At 43.2% G+C, this 26,367-nt stretch overlaps 1 protein-coding gene across 1 annotated transcript in view; it reads left to right on the top strand.

Moving 5' to 3' along the window:
- STX18 (syntaxin 18) overlaps positions 1-25,710 on the top strand; it is a 112,010-nt gene extending 86,300 nt beyond the window's left edge. The window contains exons 8-11 of the mRNA XM_069977400.1: positions 7,854-7,912; positions 16,686-16,755; positions 20,619-20,699; positions 25,221-25,710. Coding sequence (XP_069833501.1) covers positions 7,854-7,912; positions 16,686-16,755; positions 20,619-20,699; positions 25,221-25,316 — 306 coding nt within the window. The 3' untranslated portion in view covers positions 25,317-25,710. The remainder of the gene's footprint in view (positions 1-7,853; positions 7,913-16,685; positions 16,756-20,618; positions 20,700-25,220) is intronic.
- The last annotated feature ends 657 nt before the right edge of the window (positions 25,711-26,367 follow it).

Below are 26,367 nucleotides of genomic sequence, written 5' to 3' on the forward strand. Positions count from 1 at the left end.
TTCCTAAAACAAAGTATTTACATTCTGTAAATGTGTGTGGTATTACAATGCAGCACCATTCACTTTAATGGAACTGAGCTTTAAAACTACACCCAAACTGAGGACAAGAGTGGTGTTATGTTTGGGTAAAAAAATAAAAAAAGTGGCCATGTTTTTTCTAAGCCTGGATAATCCCTTTAAAGGGGTATTCCCCCCCAAATTATTTTTGCATTAATATGCTGCCCACCCGTAGCTTTCCATCTTTCCAATATAAAGTTATTATGGATTCTGCACAGTTTTGCCGTTATCCAGCTGCATTCACCTCCATGGATTGCATAGAATCATCAGACCTCAGTCCACACCGACACGCTCCCTGCTCCTGCCCCGACCCTCCGTGTCGGCATCACGTGTCCTCAGTCCCAGCACAGTGAAGTGACTGAGAACACTGATGTGGTGGCCGCTGTTAGAGAGGGAGACAGTGATCAGCGCAGCTAAGTAACAGCAGCCACCCGGTCACCCCCAGCCCAGAGCTCACCCCCTGTGTCCAGAGCCTCAGGGCCTGTGTCCAGCACTCACCCGCAGCACACAGCCCCCCGGCCCACATCCAACCGCCCCCCCTCCCATCACCCGTGGCATCCCGCAGCTCGGCGCCCCCCCCCCCTGCGGCAATCTCCGCCCCCCCATCCCCCGGCAATCGCCCGCGGCTAGCTCCGCCCATCCCGCAATCGCCCGCGGCTAGCTCCGCCCATCCCGCAATCGCCCGCGGCTAGCTCCACCCCCGCAATCGCCCGCGGCTAGCTCCGCCCCCGCAATCGCCCACGGCTAGCTCCGCCCCCCGCAATCGCCGTCGTCACCGCCAACTCAGCTCTGCTACGCCGTCACCGCCAACTCAGCTCTGCTACGCCGTCACCGCCAACTCAGCTCTGCTACGCCGTCACCGCCAACTCAGCTCTGCTACGCCGTCACCGCCAACTCAGCTCTGCTACGCCGTCACCGCCAACTCAGCTCTGCTACATCGCCATCATCAGGCAGAAGCATTGCATGATGGGAAATGTAGTTTTCTATCTTGGATATAGATCGGCTTTTAGAAAAACTTGTAACTTGAGAACGGCAGCAGCTAGAAAGATGGGAGACGGCTCAAAATACTCAGGGGGACTTGGTGAGTAAGACCAGCTAGGTTTGGGAGCATTTCATTTTTTTAGCTCTTGGGGGGAATACCCCTTTAAATCTAATGGTCATAGAGCTGTTGCAACCTAAATATCAGTTAGGAAAAGTATTGCTCTACGGTTTGGTAAAATAGACTGGTGATGTCTACCTTAAATATAGCCTAAAATTAAATAAGAGCGGCTTTGTTTTTTGCCCCTATAATTCTAACCACCAGCAGTACTGCAGTGTTATCTGTTTCATCCCGGCACAGCTGCCTCCATATATTATATTATTGCAGCAGGCCACCAGAAATTTACAAACTCTAATGTGTAGATCTCTGGCAGCTCGGACTACTACTTTCCCCAGCTCCACCCTCTTTGTTTATCTTTATGTCCCTTCCATGTGTATACTGATGCTGATTTTATATCTGCCCTAAGAGACGAGGTGCAGTAATACAGGTGAGCCAATACACTTAGCTGCAGACTTATACAACCCCCCCCTGACTCACACTGCCCGTCTCTTCTGTGTGCAGATTGGGAAGAGTGAAATGTAGGCCACATCAGAAACTGTATCAGTGGGGAACTGGAGTCAAGATGGCAGTCTACCCATGTTGACTCCACAGGCCTAACTTGCATAGAAGCTCTGATTGGTCTACAGCTATGCAACCCCATACTCAGTATTGCAATACCTTGTGTGTTAAAATAATATATAATAACAATATAGATATCTGGTTCAGAATACCAAATTAATGCCTTTCCCTTGCCGACTGCTAGAGATGAGTGCAACTCGAGTCTCATTGTTCGATATTTGAATACCGATGGCTGAAGAAGCTGGATGCAGCCCTACAGAGCACGGGAAAACTTGGATACAGCCTATGGTCTATGGCTTGACTTCTATGCATCCAACTTCTTCAGCCACTGGTCTTCAAGTGCTGAATGATCGGAAGCATGCTCAAGTTTCACTCCTGTCTACTGACTCCGGATTGCTGGCAGCCTATTACTGCAGCTGGTACAAGGATAGCGGACCTCCATGAAATGTTCTAGTTCTGTACACAGCAGCCGCACAGCCTTGGGTATTTTGGAACTCTTTAGCTACAGGGTGAATGATGTCACATAGCCTTGTGCTCATGGATTCCTAGCAGAATTCTGAATGCAGCTGTGGATGTAATTGGAGTATTAATTTGGCCAAAGAAATAGGACAATAGCAGGCCAAAGCTTCCTTCTGCCAGTAGTTAACACAAATGATCACATTCTATCCATACACATTCCGCACAACTGAACATAGATATTAAAATCTATAGTGATGGGAGACAGAACTGGCTGCCAGACACCTGTGTATCTAAGAGGAGCTTATAGCAGCTGACATAGAAATACCCATCCCGTCCAGTTTTATTTGACTTATTTATTGTCCGTTGTATCTGCCAGAATCCTCCAACGACTTTGCACACTCAGTATATAATGCAGAGCATCGTTGCTGTGGTACTTTTGTACTACTTTTTAACCACATCTAGGTTGGCCCATTTTTTTTCTAGTACATGCAGATTTGAATGCTGTACAGTTTCTTTTTGTTCAAAGAATTTTATTGTTATTTTACTTATTGTCATAAAAAAAAACTTTTGGGGAGCATTGTAACCCTGCAAAAAAAAAATTCTTATCATTAGAATGAGCTGGGAGAAGCGTTAGGCTCAGGTCTTCTCTTCCTGGCTTGCTGCTCTCCATAGCTTGCTGTAGGAGATGGATTCTACAAAATAGTAAGTCTATGGAGTGTGTCTCCTACAGCGAGAAGAGGAGAGAAGCTCTTAGCTGCAGACTTCTCCTGGCTTGTTCTAGCAGTCTTAACCTTAGACCCTGCCTAATCAGATCGATTTTTTTTTTTTTTTTTATACCTGCAAACATTTTTCAAAATGACAGAGGCATTTTAAGGTTGTTTACCTAAAACAAAAAAAAAACCTTTAGAGGGATTATATGGTGAAAACAATACATTAAAGTGATTAGGGTGGCTTAACGTAAATAAATAAAAATAACAGATACTCCACTGCTGTTCTGATGGAGCAGGTCACTTATTTCTTGTGACATCCTGACACACAGGTAATGCCTGCTCAGCCAATCACTGGCCACAGCAGTGGCCCGCCTCATCCTCTGATTGGCTGAGCAGGTATTTCCTGTGTCACATCGCCATCAGCCACCTTGACCCCATTTATGTTAGTTTTCTTTCACAAGATAGCCCCTTTAATTAAATAGTTTACAAACTTAACTGTCTGGAACATTATTTAAAACTAAAGGCTCAACTATATAAAGTAAATGGCCTTTTTCCTCTGATCAGCAGTTTTTCAACCACTGCAGTGCTTTTGTGGGCACCGTAGCCTCCTGATTGTGTACCAGCATTCCTACTACCATACTATTTGTAGTGTTTGGTGCAAGGAACTACAACATTGTCCCATTCAATTAAATGTGATAATATCTTGCACTGTGGCTGCTAATAGTCTGTTGAAAATATAAATGAGGTACTCCAGAAAAAAATATTTTTTATAAATCAACTGTTGCCAGAAAGTTATACAGATTATACATTTCTTCTATTTAAAAATCTCAAGTTTTCCCATCAGCTGCTGTATGTCCTGCAGGGAGTGGTGTAGTTTTTGACACAATGCTCTCTGCTGCCATCTCTGTCCAACAACGGAACTGACCAAAGCAGTAGCAAATCCCCATAGAAAACTTCTCCTGCTTTGAACAGTTCCTGTGAGGAACAGTGTTGCTTTGTCACCTTGTCCTTTCCCTCCTTGATGAATGCTCAGCGATTTGCTGTAAACATTCGTCGTGTTAGATGAATGGTGACCGTCCCTTTAAATCTCACTAGTTTCCCTGGTTGGCTTTATGATCACTCCTAATATCCAACATTCTGAGAGAAAACACTGTGTAGGAACAATTGTTCATCCTGCGGCACAGAGACCCCTCGGTCAGCCCCGGACATTCCCTGCTTTTGATGACCAGCATAGAATAATATTACAATAATAATATAATAAAATGATTGTCTTCACACAACTCTTATCTGGCATTTAAGAAGCTATTATTCTGCTATTGCAGGAGTGGCTCTAGATATTTTGACCATACTGGTGTACACGATTATTCATGACATTTGTAGTCCGTGAATTGTCCTTTTTATGACTATCTGGTACTTTGTCCTCTGCAGTTGCCTTCAAGGTTAAAGCATGGAAATAGGATTGTGTCTCTGTATCGTACAGCGGGCGGTTCTGGAGTCTGCAGAGCTCCTCTGCAAATAGTTCAGTCAGTTAAAAAAAAAAAAAAAAAAAAAAACTAACCAAACATTTTTTGAGATGTATTATAACCTGTTATTGATGGTCTGCAGTATGATGACTAATCCAGGACTCTATAGCAAAATCTGAAGTGGCACTTCCAGATTGATCAATGCTGATATAAACAAATATATATTCAGACACATAAGAATGAATATGTAAGGTTTTTTGTTTTTTTTCTTACTGTTTAAGAAGTGAGATCTTTAAAGGGAATCTGTCATCTTTCATGCTGCCTGAACAATGAATCATTGGAGCGGTGCGGCAGCTTGGAAGTTATGTCATGCAGGATACTGTCTTTGGGGTGTGTTGCTATTAGCTTAGCACATCTATACAATAGGATTTTTGCCCATTTTTCCTGGTAAAAGTGCTCAGACTGCGTCAAGGTGAGTTGCCTTGGTGTACAGCAGTCTTCAGGTCACACCACAGCTTTCTCAGCTGGATTAAGGTGTAAGCTTTGACAAGGCCATCCCAAGGCCTTGAAGTGTTTCCCCTTCAGTATAGCTTTGGCAATTTGTTTAGGGTCATTGTCCTGCTGGACGGTGAACTCTCATCCCAGTCTCTGTTTAGGGTATTGCCCTGCTGGACAGTGAACTCTCATCCCAGTCTCTGTTTAGGGTATTGCCCTGCTGGACGGTGAACTCTCATCCCAGTGTCTGTCTGGGGGTCATTGTCCTGCTGAAGGGTGAACCCCCATCCGTCTCTGTTTAGGGATATTTCTCTCCTGGACAGTGAACTCTCATCCCAGTCTCTATTTAGGGATATTTCCCTGCTGGACGGTGAACCTCCATCCCAGTCTCTGTTTGGGGGTCATTGTCCTGCTGAAAGGTGAACCTCCATCCCAGTCTCTGTTTGGGGGTCATTGTCCTGCTGAAAGGTGAACCTCCATCCCAGTCTCTGTTTGGGGGTCATTGTCCTGCTGAAAGGTGAACCTCCATCCCAGTCTCTGTTTAGGGTCATTGTCCTGCTGAAAGGAGAACCTCCATCCCAGTCTCTGTTTACGGATATTTCTCTGCTGGACGGTGAACCTCTATCCCAGTCTCTGTTAAGAGTCATCATCCTACTAGACTTTTTTTAATACAACAAAACAGGAAAGCCGCAAAGGTGGTGGCACCATAAAGCATAACTACATACAGGAACCATACATACACTGCTTTAACTGGTCACTGCTGCTGTCTGCATGTTAGATTGTCAGGTAAGTGGTCATCAGAATGTTAGGGTAGGTGGGAGTATGTGCTCATGTAAACCACTGTATATAGAGAAGAGTAAGTTTATTGTAAGCATCCAGGTATGGGCCCTGATACTCCCTAGCATCTGTCACGTTAGTAAAACTTCTATTAAGCCAGTAATTACTGATATCTGTTTTGTTGTTCTCTGTTTTTGCAAAGGCAACAGTAAGAAATGGCCGCCATTACATCATTACACCATGTAACTAATGGTGGCCATTATAGCCGTAAGCACTGATGCTTGGAGAAAATTGCCTGTGGACTCTGTAAATGTATACAGACAGTATTACAATAATACATCACATTCTGATGTTATACAATACAAAAATCTACTTTTTTAAATTTTTTTCATGCAACTGTATACTTTCTTGGGTTGTCTAGGAGTCTTGCAGAAAAAAGGCTATCCTGGCAGAGCAGCAGATAGTCCACAAACTCTGCTGACAGACCCCACTAGGGGCAGCTTACCACATACAGTAGGTCTTTATATAGCTTGTATTAAACATATAGCTTTTTTTATCTATTTATATGGATACATTGAAGGCTCTCAAAAGTGTATTGCATAAATCCATACCCTCATCATCTTTCTCTGTGGCTCTAGGTAGAAGCACTCTGTTAGCACTGATTACGTGGTGATACAAAGAGGTGCACTGGTCACCCAGGGAACAAATAAGTGGGGATGACTGCAGTTTCTTGCACAGCGTTGGGTAGACCAATGAGAGTGCAGTGCTACAACACCACTTTTAGTCTCTGGATTACTAAGAGTCTTGGAGGTCAGACCCCCACTGATCATAAATTAAAGGCATATCGTGATAATATGATCACAATATAGGTAAGACACTTTAAAGGGACCCTGTCATGCCTGAACCAGGAGTCATTGGGATGGTCCCTGATGGCTTGTCCTGCCCCATCGGACTTGATATGTCTCTCCCTTACACCGAAACAGTAAAGGCTAGACTTCTTTAGCCTGGACCTAGCCCACGAAGTTCCTCCAACTGATAGGCGCAACCAGCTCTAGGATATTCAAAAAGTAAAAAACACAACTGCTACTGCTATGTGTGAATGAGCGAATACAGCGTTCAAGTAGTAAAACCATTAAAAAATGTATTAATAAAAAAAACATGCAATGCGTTTCGGCTCCTGTTTTTTGTTCTGGAGCTTTCATGAGACCTGTTTTTTTTTTTTGCCTGATGTAGGCTATAGAATGAAAACCAGGAGCTGAAATGCGTTACATGTGTTTTTTAACAATACATTTTTAGTGGTTTTACTACTTAAACGCTGTATCTGCTCATTCACACATAGCAGTAGCAGTTATGTTTTTAATATAGTTTTTGGATATCCTTGGTTGCGCCTGTCGGTTTAAACCTTTCTACGCAGTTTCTTGTCACATCTGCTCCACACTTGTGTGCATAAATCAGGAGGCCGGTGTATAAAAATCAATAGGTTTAAGGATACTAAGAATCCAGACCTTGTTCACATTGTAGTTAATACTAGAACAATGATTTGTCGCGCCTGGTTGGAGCATAGAGAGTGAATATGTAAAAGATTATATGTTTTAGCGCAGGCTGATACATCTTTCTCATATACTTTCCATAATCCTTTCAGATGAGGGATCTGCTCTTTTTGGATATCTTTTTTTATTCCCGAAGACAAATCTTACATGCTAAATTGATTTTTAAAGATTAATGTCAGCTGCTGTCGGCAGCGTTGATTGCTTTTCTACCACCCAGACTTTAACCAAGTGTGCGGCTGTCTGAATGAGTGCTGTACGGCCAAAATGTGCTGAGAGATTGTTCTGATGCAAGCGCAGGCAGGGGGAAATGCTTTTCAAGTGATGTTTTACTTGTAAATACAGAAAGTATCGGATAAAAATAAATCTGCTTCAATGCAAATGGTCCTCATTAGAAAAAAGTTTTGTGTCTACAGCTGTTGTGTGCCCATGGTAACAGACTACAAACAAACTGTGTAGTCTGAACATGTTATTATTTCTTGCTTCTTCCAAATTCATCAGATGGAAATTTGGTAATAAGTATGATTTTGTGATTAGCCAGCTAGGATACGTTTGTAGTCTGTTACCATGGAGACACATTTTTCCCCCCATAAAGTTACCATACATTCTGTCCCCTCCTATCAAATACTGCAGCTTTTTCATTGTTCAATATTAAACCATAATGCACATATTTTCTGTTTTCTTACAGTTTGAACAGGAGAACCAGAGACTTGTCAGTGAGATGAACAGTCTGTGCGATGAAGTAAGGTAAAATTGTTCAATGATCTTTATTTTGATGTAATAAATCATGTGGTATCTAAATGCATCAGAAAAAAAGGGAAATTTTGGCAGCACATCTATGACTGTTCACGCTGCAGGTTGCACGCTGCTTGTGTCTTAAGTACAGACAAAAAACAAATGGTGCAACAGCAACCCACAGGTGCAAGGGCCTACCGTATATACTCCTCCCAGCGTACACACGGTAAACACCTGCTCTGTAGATATTAAAAATTAAAATATAATTTTTTTTTTTTAGAAAAGTGAGGATCTTAGCAAACTATTTGATCAAACAGAGTGTACCATGTCGCTATGTTAAGGCGTCCTCGAGACAGGGTCCCTACTCTAGCATTTTCACACTAGTAATGGCCTCTACTAGGCTGAAAAAGCCTACAACTGGGCAGAACTGGAACCAAATGATCTCCTTTTATAGCAGCCTTGGGACATGGGTGGAGTGCAAGCCAACAGGAGGTAGCCACACACCCCACATTCAACAGAAAAAAGGGAAATTTTGGCAGCACATCTATGACTCTGTTCACACTGCAGGTTGCACGCTGCTTGTGGCTTAAGTACAGACAAAAAACAAAAGGTGCAACAGCAACCAACAGGTGCAAGGGCCCAGTTGTAGGCTTATTCAGCCCAGGAGAGGCCATTGCTAGTGTGAAAAGGCTAGAGTAGGGACCATGTCTCGAGGACGCCTTAACGTGGCGACATGGTACACTCTGTTTGATCAAATAGTTTGCTAAGATCCTCACTTTTCTACAAAAAAATAAAAAAAATTATACCTACAGAGCAGGTGTTTACCGTGTGTACGCTGGGAGGAGTATATACGGTAGGCCCTTGCACCAGTGGGTTGCTGTTGCACCTTTTGTTTTTTTGTATCTAAATGCATCAACGTGATTTTTTATTTTTTTTTTTTGCTGAAACTAGAATACCCCTTTAAAAATTAGCTGCTGCAGTATTAGTGCCTGGTACCAAAGGACAAATACAGAGGCCTTAAAAGGCCACAGCTGTTTTGGTGGCACAAGGTGGATTGACTTAAAGGGAACCAATCACTATAAAGGCACCCCTGCTGCTATAAATACATTGCTATATGTCCAGAATACTGTTTCCAGGCATATAGGTAAATGCTATGAGTGTTACTTATATGGCCCGAAAATGCAGTTTGTAATTCCTACCTATGTAGGCATAGGGGCAATCCTCAGCTGCTAAATAGTCAAGGCTGGCAAGAAACATCTTCAGCAAGATGTGTGTCTTGTGATCAGTTGGACTAATTGACTGCCTATGTAAGTCTGATTTATGTGACAGAGCCGGGATAGCATTGCGCTTAGCAAGGTTTTCTCCTTGCTCGCTCTCCCGATCGGTCGAGGTGACATGTCAAATGTTTTTACAAAGGACATTGTTTCTTTAGGTTATCAAATGTATATATGTGGACCTGTCCTGACATTTTAAGCCCCTATTGCATGGGCCGATCAGGAGGGGTAAGCGAGAGCTGACCTGTCAAATCGGCATTGGCTTGCTCCTCGTTCCCTGCTCGCTGACAGTGCTATTACACACGCCGACAGCTAGCGGGTGAGCTGCGGAACGGGCTCGTCCAGGGCCTATAGGAGATAGTCTGCTGCCACCACTCATGTTGCATGGTCGTAACAGCCAATAATAAGCCAGATACGGCCTGTAATCACTTGGTGTAATAGTTCCTTTAGCATGTACTTATTACTGCCCGACCCGTTTATTCTCGGCGAGATAAGCCGCAGCCAGAGAAGTCTGGCTGCACCTTACCCCTCCACTTCCCATGGAGAACACAGGAATGCTCAGCCATGCCGAACATTTCTGTGTACGGGGAGAAAGAGGACTTTCAAGACAACTTTTTTTATAGGAAACCTTAAAAGCTTAAGGCTGTTTTGAGGGGTCACAGGCATATACATTGCACACTGTCAGCTGGTAATCGTATACCAAGGAGAGACTGGGGAAGTGTATATCAGACAGTCTGGGTTGGATGGAGGCAATAGGTGTCTGAGAATACGATAACCCATTTATCGCCTTGTCTCCAGTAACGTTACATCCAGTAAAATGACATCTAAGAAGTCTCCTTTACTACACGGTGACTAAAAGTATTTGCTAAAACATAGTGTCAGCAGTGCTGACAGGTCATTTTTAACATCTATATCTCTACGTTACCTGTTTTAACATCATCTTCAGCTTTTTTTTTTTTTTTTAATCCTGCGCAGGGAAAAAAAAGAAAATTTTAGAGCAGAAATTGGAGAAGCGGGCTGACAGCTCCTGATAGAGTTTATGGAATTAGTTTTTTGTTCTAATTATAGCTTTTCTACCTTAGTACACCCTGCAGCTCCGCTCCCCAACACAGACATCAAATAATCTGATTAGCATATGAATGCCTAATACCTACATTAGATATTCTGCCTGCCTTAATAAGCACCGCTGCTTCAGCTCTTAAAGGAACAGCACAGCTTTTTTTCCCACTAAGCACTGGAGGAACTTTTGCAACTTGATCGGTGTACACAGTATAGGTTAGGAAGGCGAGCACTGTCTGGCTAGGCCTTGTGAGAACTGATGTCTTTGCAGCATTTAGTCCTGTTACAGTGTAAGGCTATGTTCACACACAGTATTTTTGCTCAGTATTTTGCAGCCAAAACAAGGAGTGGATTGAAAACACAAAGTCTATGTTCACGCACTTTTGTTATTGAGTGGTTGGCCGTCATTGAATGGCAAATAACTTTCATTATTTCAATACAACGGCCGTTGATTTGAAATAACGGAAATTATTTGCAATTATATGGCGGCCACATTTCAGCAGTGTCTAAACATAGCCTTTCTGTGTTTTCAATCACTTTTGGTTTTGGCTGCAAGATACTGAGCAAAAATACTGTGTATACACATAGCCTTACTATCATTTAAAGAAAAAATTTTTTATTCGTCTGAGACATGTAAGAAGTTTTGATCGGTCAGGGCTAGAGATGAGCGAACCTTGAGCATGCTCGAGTCCATCCGAACCCGAACTTTCGGCATTTGATTAGCGGTGGCTGCTGAAGTTGGATAAAGCCCTAAGGCTATGTGGAAAACATGGATATAGTCATTGGCTGTCTCCATGTTTCCAGACAACCTTAGAGCTTTATCCAAGTTCAGCAGCCCCAGCTAATCAAATACCGAAAGTTCGGGTTCGGATCGACTCGAACCCGAACCCGGTTCGCTCATCTCTAGTCAGGGCGTTTATACCCCCACCAATGGCTAAAACGAGCAGCTCAGCTAATCGCTTTTCTTGCTGTTTCTAATCAAGAGAAATATTCTATATCAAGTTTATGTAGTGCACCTCTAGCAGTTAGGATACAAGAGAGAAGTGCTCAGCCGAGGACTTTTCCTGCTTGTTTTGTTGGCTGGTTGAGGTCTGTGCACCCAGACTATGATGAATCAAGACATGTCTCTGTGACACGGCAAAAGTTTTTTTACATTATAGTAATAATTTTAAAGGGACGCTTCAAGCTAAACTTGTACACTGTTATCCCTGGTTCCTACCCATACATTTATCCATGACTCGGAAATTCAAAGAACACCCCAGAGAGACCCTCTAAATCAAAGAATCACTTTAAAACGCTGTGCCTGCTATACATAGTTATGGCTGTACAGATTGCAGTTCTACACTACCCGTCCTCTTTCGTGTCTCATTATGGTAGATCCTTGCTTATACCTGATTTATGGTCTTCTGTGCAATAGTTAATAGATGAGGCGCCATACTAGAGGTTTGTATATGAAGCACACCTCCAGCATAGAGGCCATTGTTCTGTGATGCTTTGATCATACTTGTTTGTGCACAGGACCCAGCGTATAATTCATTTCACAGTGACATTGCTGCGAGCAACTAACGTAACCACCGTGTGAGGCTAAGCTGGAGTAATAGGTGATATAGCGGTCTTCCGCTACCTATTACTAATGTTCATGTGTCATACCCGTCACCTCGCTTGGTTTATCTGGATGATTGAAGCTCTTATCACTATTATATAAGAAGAAGAATGTAGGTTTTACCTATAGCAAATGTTATTTGCCATTGGCTTCTAATTTAAACAGTTCCATTGGCATGAAAACCTTCCTGTTAATATCTGAAGCAAATAAAGGAAGTAATATATTCTTCCCAGTCTGACACAGTGCTCTCTGCTGCCACCTCTGTCCATGGCAGGAACTGTCCAGATCAGTAGCAAATTCCTGTAGAAAACCTCTCCTGCTCTGGACAGTTCCTGACATGGACAGAGGTGGCAGCAGAGAGCACTGTATCAGACTGGAAAGAATACACCACTTCCTGCAGGACATACAGCATCTGATAAGTACTGGAAGACTTGAGGTTTTTTTATAGGAGTAATTTACAAATCTGTATAACTTTCTGACTGGTAACCACTGAGCTATCACTTGTTCCTCATGACTTAACAGACTTCGAAGCGTGTGCTCAGCTTCCCGTTCATAACAGTTTCCGCTCATTTCCTGTCATCATTAGATGATTCCTGGCTTATGAGGCCGATGTACAGACAGGTTAATGTGACCGGCGCACTGCCCTGTACTTACTGCTATGGGGCTTCCAATAAGCTACTCATTCATGAGAACAAATCAGATGTCGTCTATTTCATTTCCAGAACCCAAACTCCTTCACCCCGTAACAGGATTCAATTTATATTGTCTGCTAAACGGAGGATAATTTATGGCTCCCATTAATGAAAACACAGCTGAACATGAATATTAGCTACATATGACTTAAGGACTATTAATAGGGATGGAGTGGGCGGTGTTTCTCGGCTGCTTGGTGCATGGAGTGCGGAACATTGAAAACTTGACTCATAGATCGTTCTGTTGCCAATATTGATTGTTCTTTCAGCCTTCCTCCAGAACCACAGGCCCCGCTGCATTTAAGAAAGGAGACAGGATGACCTTTTATTCATTCCCCAATACAGGCTTCCTGTTACAGGTTTACCATCCTCTATGAATACCTACATGCACAAACCTCTTCACTGGATGATCTGTTGGGAAGATCTTGCAGCTGCCATGGGACAAGTGTTCTAAGGGGTGCCAGCACTCAATTCCTACTCAAGGCTACTGATAGTCAATTTATCCAAAAAAGTTGTAATTTGTTTTGTCCCTTCTACACCCGTTGTGCCACAAGAACATGGCGGAATGGGGGCGTGGGCTCTGGGTCCGATAAATTTTATCATTTTTCACACTGAAAAATGAAAAGAAAACCTATGCCAGATCTGAGCTGGCATAGGTTTCAGTCTGTGTGCACACTGATGGGTATGGGATTTATGTAGAGGCAGTGCACCTCTACATAAATCTGCGGGGACATTTTTAACACCAGACTAAATAAATGCCGCCCGTAGTGTTTCTTTGCACACACCATTAGGGGTGCTCACTGTTACCACTCCTATTTTGAAGTAGACCAATCCAGTAGGTTGGTAGTTTCTCCCACTGGGTATATAGTTTTCGCCAGTAGATAGTTAAGCCCCTCCCCATGCCAACATGATAAAAAATATAAAGTAAAAAAAAAAAATCCCTTTCGCCCTGTCCCTACGCCAAGCAACAAACTCGTCTTTTTCATCCACTCTGGTTCAGAAACGTCATCACACATGCCCGTCCCAGGGTCTAAATTGCTCTGCAGCCTCCAGCATACAAGAGTAAGGGATCGGGCACGGAACCAATGGCTCTTTGCTCTACCACAGCTTTCAAATGCTGCTTTATCCTAAGGACAGACAGATAAAAGTGGTACTCGCCAGCCCAAGTTCCCTACTGCTTGCAGTCACCAGCAGTGCCATCCCCTCAGGTTGGGTAGGCAGTGGTTCCCTAGGTGGGCACCTAGCCATCACCTCAACCCAGATACCCATACAATTTAAAGGGACTATTAAAAACATGATTTTAAAGTCAGCACTCAGTAGAGCAGGGTGGTGGTGCAGTACAAGAAAAGCAATGGCAACCCAGAACTGGTGTCCCCTGTGTGGCTTCCATTGCTGTTTGAAAGTGGGTGGGGGAGGGGGGTTCTAACCAGTTAATCTGTTAAACTGTTAAACCACTTTATTATATACGTTTTTGGTTTGTAGTCTAGAACCATGAAGACTCATAGCTCTGCATACACCAAGTAGAAGAATATTCAGAATCAAGACTATTTGCAGAGGTGCTAGAGGTTTTTCAATTTTCAATGCCTTAGAGCAAAGAAGAGAAATAGTTACTATGACGCACACAGCCATTAAAGGTGATGGGTTTACGATCACTGAGCCGTATTTATATAATAAGCTACATAAAAAGGTCCATATAAAATACATTGTAGTGTAGACTAGATCAGATACAAGCACAGATGTAACCTCCATATACAGTTATATCCTGTGCGAAACACAACAGAGCGGTGTCATACGCCCGGATGACAGTAACAAGCGCTGCTGGATGACAAAATAAATGGCTGGAAAAAACCCTACCACCTGTGCTCGAAGATATGGGATGTTGACCATCTAATGCAAAACTATGATTTCCATCATGCATGGGCAGCCAAAGTATTAGTTGTCTAGGCATGATGGGAATAGTGGTTTTGTAACAGCTGGAGGTTGCAGTTTGACACCTGTGATCTAATGTATGTTGGGTGATGTTGGAGTTCAAAATGGCTGATTCTTATTGCACTCTGCAGAGATGCTCCGATGTCAGAGGAGTCTGGGAGCCGCTCACTCCCCATGCAGAGTAGATAGCCCCGACTGACCAGAGCATGTGCATGTAGGAGTAATGCCTTATTCACACGTCAGTATATTTTTCCAATCCGCAAATTTCAGTCAGTAACAATCCGCAAATTCAGTCCGTATTGCATCCGTAAAAAAAAAAGGACCCCATAGAGTTGTATTGGGTGTGTCAGTTACTGTCCGTACTAGGGCCTGTCCTTTTTTTTTTTTTTTTGCGGAACGGATTGCAGCCCAGTACACAACACGGATGTGTGTATGGGTCCATTGAAATACATTGGTCCTATCTTTCTGCGGATCCGCAATTGCGGACAGGAACAGGATGTGTGAATAGGGCGTAAGAGAGATGGGTGTCACATTCAGAAGTGTATGGCCAGCTTTAGACTGAGTTAACATCAGCTATACTCCTGAGTCCTAGTACAGTGCTAGCTGGTTCTACCTAGAAAAAGTTCCTCTACGTGGCTTTATTCCATGTAAGTTCTGTTTTTATTGTTTTCCTGTTTTATTACTTAATATTAATGTATTCTACTAAGGTGCTGATAAGTAGCATACTTCATAGCTCCACAGATGATGAAGACTCCGGCAAAGCTATAAATACATTTGTAATGGTTGATGGATTTATTAGCATATTGGATGCACTTGTACTTCAGGTTTACAGCTTTTTTTTTTTTTATTAGACTTGGCAGTAAATTAATGCAAAATTTGCTCATTATCACCATATGTTGCATTAATTCCACATGGAAATCTACAAGCCTGTCCTCCTCTATACATATAGGAGCTTCGGAAAGATTTCTCCTTTATTCCTACACTTTGTCTTGCAGACAAATAGCTGTCTCTGTCTCAGCAACGCTTACAGTCTAAGGCCGTGTTCACACAAGGTAAGTTCCGCAGTAATCACGGCCGTGATTAGTACGGAACTTATGTTGTGCTGAAGGCTGGGGGAATCCCGGCCGCAATGTATACACATAGTATACACTTCGGCCGGAATTCCTAGCGGCGGCGCGAGAAACTGACATGTCACTCCGGCCGCATGTTCCATTGTGTGCAGTGGGGAGTCAGCGGCGCTAAAGATCGTATCGGCCGGGATGATCTTTTCTGAGACCAACTGTTCCATGACCCGGCCAGGTCACGGAACGGCTGGTCTCTTACAGCGTCTGAACATAGCCTCATAGGGGGAGATTTATCAAAGGGTGTAAAATTTAGACTGGTGCAAACTGCCCACAGCAACCAATCACAGCTCAGCTTTTAGCTCTGGTAAAATAAAAGAGGAGCTGTGATTGGTTACTGTGGGCAGTTTGCACCAGTCTAAATTTTACACCCTTTGATAAATCTCCCTCATTGTGTTAACATATACATGCACTTTAGGGGGCGGAATTAAAGCGACTCTGTACCCACAATCTGCCCACCCCAAACCGCTTGTACCTTAAAATAGCTGCTTTTAATCCAAGATCTGTCCTGGGGTCCGTTTCGGCAGGTGATGCTGGATCATTAAAGCACCTGTGCAATGTTCAGACAGGCAAAAATGTTCTAGGGGCATTCCTAATGATGAAGAGGGTGGGGAGGAGGGGTGGTGCAAAGTTAGGGCACAGATACTGTAAGCCCCGGCCGTTTGACACAGGGCTGCAAGTTTAAAATTTGTTTTTTAGGACAATAACTGCGTCACCTGCCGAACGGACCCCAGGACAGATCTTGGATTAAAAGCAGCTATCCGAAGGTACAAGTGGTTCGGGGGGACACATTGTGGGTACAGAGTCGCTTTAAGCGAGGGCAAATCAGTTCCTACAGTCCACAAATCAGACCAGTAATGGACTTGGGTTCATCATATTATCTGTCCTTTGACACAGTCACCCAGGTATTCTAGTAATGCTCAGCCTCCGTCTCCAGCACTTCATTCTTTTGGCTTCTTCTATTATGTTTTACTTTTTTATCTTCATGGAATTTTATGGCAATGCATGTTTAAAGCCTTTTATATTGAGAGAAATGTACGTTGACAATTGTTGTTGGGCTGTAATCCTCTTTTATTATACTCAAGACTTTTTTGTTTGTTTTTGTAGGCAAATAGAAGGGAAGGTGGTTGAAATATCCAGACTCCAAGAAATATTCACAGAGAAGGTGCTTACCCAGGTAAAAAAATAAAAAACAAAAAAACATCCAGCTTCATCAAGGAAAATTCTGCCACCTAAATAGGTCCTTAGCATATAACTGCACATGCAAACTGTACTGTATGCCTCTATAAAGGGCTGGGCGATATGGCCAAACAATTTATTTATTTATTTATTTTTTTAACACTATGGATCATTCTCAATTTAAATGTTTTGCCTTCCTTCTTTCTGTTTGTTTAGATAGGAAAAAGGGCCTTCTACTTGCAGGAGCCTCAGATACCATTTTATTGGTGTTTTAGGTAGAAACTGTGCTGCTTAAGGCTGGATTCACACACAGTATATTTCAGGCTGTATTTGGTCCTCATGTCAGGTCCTCATAGCAACCAAAACCAGGAGTGGATTAAAAACACAGAAAGGCTCTGTTCACACAATGTTGAAATTCAGTGGATGGCCGCCATATAACGGTAAATGACTGCTCCAGGATCAATGAGTATTATCAGATACAGGTGAAACCTGTTTGAGAAGATTTGGTGATGGTCATGAAATGGCCACTGTGCTTAACATATGGTGGACTGCAAATCCACCACCCCATCACACGAATTCGGTTCCAGATAAGGTTTTGGCCTTTTGAAAAAACCATTCTGGATTACTGGCCAATGTTAAGATATTGTAGATTATACTCTGGATTATTGGTGTAGAGGATGCTGGGGTAGAAGATTTTTATTTTGTGAAAATCACGATGATCCACTGGTCACGTGAAACAGTCTGGTTGCTAGGGATTCACTGCTTGATGGCTACGTCCTTGGGGTTGCCAGGCAGCATGTCTTAACCTTTCTATGTCTCAGAGATTCAGCTGAACACCACATTGGAGACAGTACGGAGAATGGACGATTCTACCTAAACGGTTAATCCCGTCTGTCGTTATTACTAGCTACATGAGAAATAAATCTGTTAAGAACCATTAGCATTGTCTAGCACAGCATTGCCCAACCTGCAGCTATCCAGCTGTTACAAAACTACAACTCCCATCACACCCCGAGGGCCTTCGGCTGTCAAGGCATGTTGGGAGTTGTAGTTTTGCAATGGTTGAAGACTCACAGGTTGGAAAATGCTAGTTTAACAGCTTGACAGGTAAATGGTTAACAGTGGATTTGGCAGAACGTGGACATCTGGCTATTACCGTTCTGATAATTACTGCATCGAGCCATTTCCCGGCTCTGCTGGAGGTACCTAGTTATGTGCCTCTTAATGCTAGAAGTGCGTCTCATCTGTACTAGTACTAAATTAATCCCTCATTGCTAGTAAGTATAGCACAAGCAGATTGAGCGTGTAAAGTAATGTTCAGCTTTGCAGTTAATGAAGCTGCCGCCTTATCGGAGAGCGGCCGTTCCTCTAGTCACATCTTCTGTGCCTCCAGCTCGTCGGCTGAGAAATTAGGCCTCCTGTGTCTTTGTGGCAGAACATCGAACGGTGTGCCTTGTTTTAAAGGAGCTTTTTCCCCTTTATATTACAAAAAATTCCCTAAATATTCCTAAAGTCACCTCCCAATGAGGAAACTGTACTTACTCTTATGGGGGAATGCTGTGCTTGTCTAACTTATGGGGGAACGCTGTGTCCCTCACTGTTATTGTGGGGCACTGCGTCCATAATTGTTATGGGAAGTGTACTGTGTCCATCATTTTTATTTAGGGGGGGGGCTACATTGTTCACTGATATCTGGCCTCCTTTATTTTTATGGGAAGGAGCTGCGTCCATTACCGTTAATAAGGGCCACTGCACCTATTACTACTACTGATTGAGGGCGCTGCGACCATTAGCTGCTACTGGGGACCATTGTGTCCGTCACTGTTAATTGGGGACTATTGCGTCCATCAGTGTTATTGGGGGCCTTTGCGTCTATCATGGTTATTGGTGACCCTGTATTTGGACCTGTTACTGAGGGGCGGGGTTCTGTGTCTACAACTGTTATTGGAGGGGGCGCTATGCGTCGACCGTTTTTACTGAGGCAACGGGTGCTATGTCTACAAAAGATTACTTGGAGAGCCTGAGATGGTGAGTACTGCAATGTACCTGCTTCCAAGATACTTTATTCATTCTGTTAAGGGGAATCGGTCAGCACCTGGGCTCTACCACAGGTGCTTACAGTGTGCTGTAGCTGGCAGTCCCCTGGTGAACATGATACTCTTTGTTAATATGTCCGGAGTGGAGTGTATTATGCACAATCTCGTTTCCTACTGTAATGAAGAATCAAAGAAGGGTTGTGGCTCAGCGTTTGTGCAGCACTTGGCACACCTCACCACTCCTTTCTCCTCCCTCTTCTTCATAAATAATCAATGCTGCCTGACGACCTGCTCACTCTCACTGTCAGTCAGTATCTGTCAACTGAGGGTTGATCTGCAATCAGAGATAGTTGAGTCTCCTAGCCTGTGTTGGAGATGTGGTCTAGGGGTAAATTACCTGTCTAGAAAGTGCAAAGAATTCCCAATCCAGTTCAGATTAGTTTTTAAATTTAGTTTGTTTTTTTTTGAGTTAATACAGTGATGGGAAAAATAAAAATATTTCATTTCCATCAGAGGAATTAAACCTGGGAAAAAAAGGTTATTGGCAAGTGATTTTTCCTTAGGCCACAGCTCTGACCCAGTTAGGCTAGGTGATTCAACATTATCTGGTTGCAGATCAGTACTCTGTAGGCAATTTATGTCTTACATGAACACTCACTGACAGACTGCTGAGCGAGCAGGAGGCTGGGCAGCAGAAATTATTCATGAAGAAGAGAGAGGAGGAAGCAGTGGTGAGGTGTGCCAGAGTGCAGCACAAACGCTGAGCCACAACTCCTTTTTGACTCTTTATTACAGTAGGAGACCCAAGATTGCACGTAATGTACTGCACAGACAAATTACCAAAAGGTATAATACTCACTAAGTCAGTGCCAGCTACAGCACACTGTCAGCACCTCGGGTAGGGTCCGGGTGCTGAGAGATTCCTTTTAAGCTTGGATCCAATCCAGCTAAACACCTGTCATTCAGACTAGTTGCCAGGGATATGCTGCCTAACAACTGCAGCCTTTAACATGAGGTTGCCAGGAAGCACCTCCCTAGCAACCATTTTGTGTCTTTTTTATTTAAAGGGGGGTGCTGTCACGAAGCAAAGAAGGTAAAATCTGATTTTGCTCACATACATATATGTAAAGGAGCATGAATATGCTGTTTTTACGGTTCCATTTTTCTTCCTGATGGATGTGTTCTAATCTGTGACCCTGTGGGTGCCATGCAACAGTGCAGACACTTTCCCACAATCCCCCATGCTCCCATGTGATGTGAAAACCAACTGCCAGTACTAATGGGACAGATCAGGTGACTGCAATTGAACTGAGAATCCAGCCTAGTGGATGCCTGACGGGGTTTAACCAAGGGCAACAGGTTATCAAAAAAGCAGCACATGGGATTGAATCCTGCACGAAAAATTAAAAAAAAATAAAAATAAATAAAAAGCAGCACATGGGGGATTAGAGAGTCTATGTCTATCAAATGGTACATTTTAAGTGGTATGTTTTATTTTATATAATTCACCTAGTTCTCTTTGTGACACAACCCCTTTAAGTTTTTAGCTGAATGGGCATAGTGGAGGCAGTGAAGGATCAGAGGAGCTTGTCCGGGCTCACACTGTGTGCTCTCTGGTCTTTTACTACCATAGCTGTAGAATCTAGGTAAAGTAACAGGGTGAGCAACATACGAGAAGCATAATAAAATAATGGCTGATAATATAATGTACGCTTTATGCTTCTGACCCTTTGTGCACGGAGGTTATTATAGCCATAGTAATGAAAGAAGAACACAGTGGGCATCTCAGGGGTTAATAATAATTTCTCTTCCTCTCATCTGGCAGGAAACAGAGATTGACAATATCCATCAGCTAGTGGTGGGCGCCACAGAAAATATCAAAGAAGGAAACGAAGATATACGAGAGGTAATATCCCTGGCTAAAGCCATCGGAGCTGTAATCATGTTTACATGGCGGGGAGGGTGAGGTGATACGTGTGTGTTTCTGAGTGTCGCCGTCTCCCACTTGTCGCACAGCAGCCAATGCCTTCTGCACTCCGCATAATAAACCATTAATCCTCGATTCGCACATTTCAGGGTAATCAGCCGGAACCGCGTCTTACTTGGAAATGCATTATGTTGTGTGTGTGCATGGAGGCTGCACGATTCCCAGAACATACAATTATACTGCACTTTACACACCAGCTATACCTGCCCGAGCAGTGATTGCTGGCACCTACTGGAACACTGCCATTATAAGCAATAACCTTGGAGACACTCCACAGACAGATGTCTGAATGTTTCCTTTATCGCAAACGTTGTGTTTTCCTGCTGAAGCTTATCACCCAGGAACATAACCAGCAACGCACTGCTGAAAGCCTCAATTAATATAGGAGCTACTTTGTTATGTTTGTGTCTCATTCATCATAGCTTCATTCTTACTTTCATCCAACTCTAATATAAATATACACAGTGGTGCCTTGGATTACGAGCATAATTCATTCCGGGATTGTGCTTGTAATCCAAATCCACTCGGCGGCTATGTTCACACTACGTAAGTTTCCGGCCGTAGCGCGTTCTGTGAATAAGCGGCCGGAGATTTACCTAGTTTGCGTACAATGGAAAGTATACGATCTACGGCTGCACAGTTCACACTACGTAAGAACTTACGCCAGGATCGTATGCGGCGCCGTAAAAAATGAACCAGACCATTGTTTGAGGACGGAAATGCTGTAACTTACGCCCGTAGCGTTTCATGCGGTCCTGTACGTAGTGGTGATTTCTTCATTTTTGCAGCTTTTTGTGCCGATCCAAAAGGTTCTGTGGGGTGTCCGGGGCTAGCCGAAGATTTCCAAGTAAAAGAGCGCTGTCAGATCGCTACGTACGGCGCTCGGGAAGCGTAAGTAGACTACTGGCGTAAATTCGCGGACCGTACGTAGCCGGCTGCAACTTACGTAAATCCCCGGCCGGAGTTTAACACGTATGTGTCCGGCCGCGAAAATATTTTCGCGGCCAGACATATAAGTAGTGTGAACATAGCCTGAAACCAAAGCAAATTTTCCTATAAGAAATCATAGAAATGCAGACAATTGCTTCTGTACCCCCAAAAATAATTCACATTCCTTTACTTGCCCATATTCCTTCTTCCAACACATATACTAAAAGAAAAACCAGTCATCAGAAAAATTGCTTTATCTAGTTTTCCTGCTTCAATGTGCCCAATATAACCTGCAAACGTATTTGAAAAAAAACACACGCACACTGTATGCACTGTGGGTCAACTAGTCATCTGGGTTTTTCCACTTTTCAATGTAGCCATGTCCTCGGTGGGGCCAGCCCTGATTGTGCAGTACAGTGGGAATAGTATGCCACTGTACTGCATGTCCTCCATGCTCCAATCCAGGCCTGCCACTTTGTGACGCATGGGTGTAACTACCAGAGTAGCAGTCATAGCGACTGCTACGGGGCCCGTCGCATCAGGGGCCCAGTGACCCACTCCTGCAATACACTGGCCTTCATGGTGCTGCAAATGTCCATTTAACTGCAAGCCCTCCCGACGAGCACTTGCAGTTAAATGTTAAAGGTTATGACTACACTTGATGGGTTTGTAGTCAGTCGGAGGGGGGGCCCCAATCAAAATGTTGCTATGGGGCCCAGCCATTTCTAGGTACGCCTCTGTTGTGACGTATTGGTGATACAGCGCTGTGAATCACTCCCAAAGAGGCATGGTTACAGAGATGGCCTGCCCAGGGACTGTAACTACTTTGAAGAGGGGAAACGTCCAAATTGACCCATATTTGCATACAGTGTGGGACTTCTGAGGGTTATACTGGGACGCAGGCAAGCTATATATTTTTGGGAAGTGTGTTAGGAGATGTATTCGCACAATTGGTTAGCGTTACATCTATTATTCTGGTGATTAGTTCCCTTTAAAGGGAAGGTACTCGAGTGTTGTTTTTTTTTTTTTTTGTAGTTTTTGTTTTTTTAATGTTACTTTAATAAAGTTATATTATTTTGTTGGTGTTTTATATATCAACTTCTGTTGAGTGGCAGCAGTAAGGGATGATGCAGGACCCTCTGCTGTCACCAACATTAATGTCAGGAACTGGAGCAGGAACCCCCCCTCCCCTTATGGCACTGTGTATTTTATTAGAATATACAGTACTAAGAGGAAGCTGCCCATCACTATAGCAGAGTGCCGCAGCCTCTCCACAGCCACAGTCTTTGCTAGAGCCTCAGCAATAGTGGCAGGCTGAGGGGCCCGTGTCGTCCCTTACTGCTGCCACTGAGCAAAGTGGATACATTAAGAAACAGTTTACATTTATTTTAATGAGTTGTATTACAAATATAACTTTATTAAAGAATATAATGATTAAAAAAGTGTCTCCGGAGAATCCCTTTAAAGAACTGTCTACTTGCTGCCTGATTATCAGAAATCCGCTCATGATCCGCTATATTGTGCAGCTATATGCGCCCCTTGCCAACAGTCTTTATTCGTTCACTGTGATATATACAGAGCCTCGTGACTTGATTTTCCATTTGTGTTGGTATTGTCGGACCCTCTTTTACATCTCACCACATCTTCCTTCTCTGTTCACCCCCTGTGCTCTATCTCTGACAGCCTACGTGTAATAGCAGTTTACTTATTACTGATGGTTTCCGATTTCTCCCTAAGGTCATATTAGCACTTCTCAGTGTAATTTCCTGGCTAGCTGACATATCTCACTCCTGCAGAGCCATGAATGAGGTTAAAAGTAACACCTTAATGTGTGACGGAAATAAATCCGCCGCTATTAATTTATGGGGATGAAATCCCACTTTCCCTAAAAGCCTCTACTGAATAAACGAAGGTGCGCATGGATCGAGGAGGCGAGTGTGATGGATGAGTAGACTATAAAGATGACAGCTGTCTCCAGCCATCAGGGCTGTGAATCTACAGCACTATGCTTTATATCTCCAGCGTGAAAAACCCGCTCAGTCACTGTCATTGACTGTGCACTTCATTGCCAGTCTCTGCTTGCTCAGATAGGAGAATCCCAGCTCTGCGGGAGCCACGGGCTCAAATGAAGACACACTGCTATGTAATATCTGGGCAAATCACAAGCAGCTCAGCAAATCTGACCTGCTGATTCCACAAGACCAGACAAAGCAGCCATAGGCATAGGATCACTGTTATCAGGCCTGACTTCTGCACCAGGTATTGTGTACATTGGCTTTGGCTGCACATTTTATATCATTGGAGCAGGGGTGAGATAAACAGAGGAGAAAAAAAAAGGATGGAGACGTGTTTGGCCAAAATCATGCAGGGAAATGGGGTAGCTGTGGAGGTTGCAGAGGCAGATATCACAGCTGGATTCCGCAGCCTTAGGATGCCCATTGTCCACCCAAGCATATAACAAAGCAGCGGTATAAGATGCAGTAATGTAGCTTATTTTACTAAGTGCACTATGTATGTATGTATGTCTGTGTGTGTGTGTGTGTGTTTGTTTGTGAAAGATTTAAAAAAAATATATGGGAATTGTAGTTTTGAGACAGTGTGAGAAATAGAAATTTGGGAACCCATGGAGTTTAGCTGCAGCCTGGTCATGGTCAGTGTTTCTACTGGCCTGCCAGCACACAATAGGGTCCATTTACACAGAAAGATTATCTGACAGATTGTCTGCTAAAGATTTGAAGCCAAAGCCAGGAATGGATTTGAAAAGAGGAGAAATCTCAGTCTTTCCTTTATGACCTGATCTGTTTATAGTCTGTTTCTGGCTTTGGTTTCAAATCTTTGGCAGATAATCTGTCACACAATCTTTCTGTGTAAATGGACCCTTAGGGTTTTATCACACGGGCTGATGGGGGCCCGATAATAACTGTAAACGAACGCCGAACTATTCTTTAGCCTGATTATCGTTTAACAAGGGCTGCATGGACAGCCATGTTAAACGGCCAATTATCGCTCCATTGAATAGGCCCCTTACACTTGCCACTCCTCACCTCCTTCTTCTGAGTACACTCCCAAATATTGCTTGAATCAGTGTTGAGGCTGCAGTAATCACAGGACTTGATTAGAAAGTTAGACAGACCGCTTGCACTTCCATGTTTGGGGGTAAGACTGTGTCCCATCACAGCTGTGGCTCTACAGCTGGAGGTCCACAGGTTGGAAGACACTGAGGTAAAACATTCAGGCTATTTTTGGTGCTGCTGACATCAGCAGGGAGAGAGTAAAGGGCTCTATTAATTAATGTCACCATATTAAAACGATTGGAGTGTTCAGCCTGCAAGTGAATGAAGCTAATAAAGCATAAAGAACTCAGTTTTTCCACATTAGGAGTATTGATTTACATACCTACACTTAGAGGATTTTACATAGATCACTGGAGATACACTTCACATTTGGTTTTATAGGCCTGCTGTCATTCATCTTCTTCATTCATCTCCTTTTTCTTGTGTTTTATTGCAGGCTATTAAGAATAATGCCGGTTTCCGGGTCTGGATCCTCTTCTTCTTAGTCATGTGTTCATTTTCTTTACTCTTCCTGGACTGGTATGATAGTTAATAATCGAGTGGAAAGTTACAGCCATAACGTAATAATTGCACAATGTTAAATCTCCGAGAAAATGCCACTTCCCCGTCGTACGTCTCCCTCTTGAACGTTCGCCTGTGTATGTTAATAAATGTCACCTATGATAATGAGGTTGTGGAAGTTTCTACAATTAACTGGAAGATATTGAGCTGTGCACATCACCTGCAGAAAGGCCAGACATGTTGGCGCTGTTTACACAATGGCCGCTAATGCTAATGTCAAATGAAGCCGGGCTTTTTTTTTAATGTGTCGATATCCAGCAGATGGAATTTTTATCAGTCCACGTCTCTACTCTTCGGGGACTATAAAAACCATGATACTTTGTACAACATCTGTATCTTTAATAAAGTGATTTCTTTGAAGAGAAGACTATGAAGCACTAAAGGATATGAGCGGGGCTGATGCTTTCTGGCAGTTCCCTAAGGATATTGATCCGCTATTCTTTAAAGCTAAGGCTTTAAAGCTAACATTCAGCAAACATACATAATCTTAGCTCCTTCTAAGCCTACGCATGAGATGCATCATGTTCTAGCATTATAGTGTAGCAGAAACGGCTATTTACCTGCACTGACAACCACCATCTTATTCATGGGACGAAAACACTATACACAGTGGATCATAGCTCTAATGGTAGAATCCACAGATGATCAATGTATATGTTGACTAGTAATACCAATGACCGTTGCCTTTTAATGGTAGCACATGACCAACTCTATCCTGCACACTGGACAATTGCCCGCCTAAACATCTCAAAGCCATCAGTAGAGATGTAAGTTGGAGGTCATCGCTCTAAGTCCAGTACATATGTAGGAATTCCAGTTTTTAAACATTTTCTAGAGCTGAAATATAAAAGGGTAACTATCAGCAGATTCAGATATACAAACCAGTTCCTCATTTCAGTGCCGGTCTTCATATCTTTCTTTCTGCCTGTTTAGGAGTAATATGTTCAGAAATAAATATGCTAATCAGTCCATTTGGTTACTGGGGGAGGTCCTTGGCCCCTCAGTGCACTGACCCACTGGCT

This window comes from Dendropsophus ebraccatus, chromosome 7 (assembly GCF_027789765.1).
Source record: "Dendropsophus ebraccatus isolate aDenEbr1 chromosome 7, aDenEbr1.pat, whole genome shotgun sequence".
Classification (NCBI taxonomy): domain Eukaryota; kingdom Metazoa; phylum Chordata; class Amphibia; order Anura; family Hylidae; genus Dendropsophus; species Dendropsophus ebraccatus.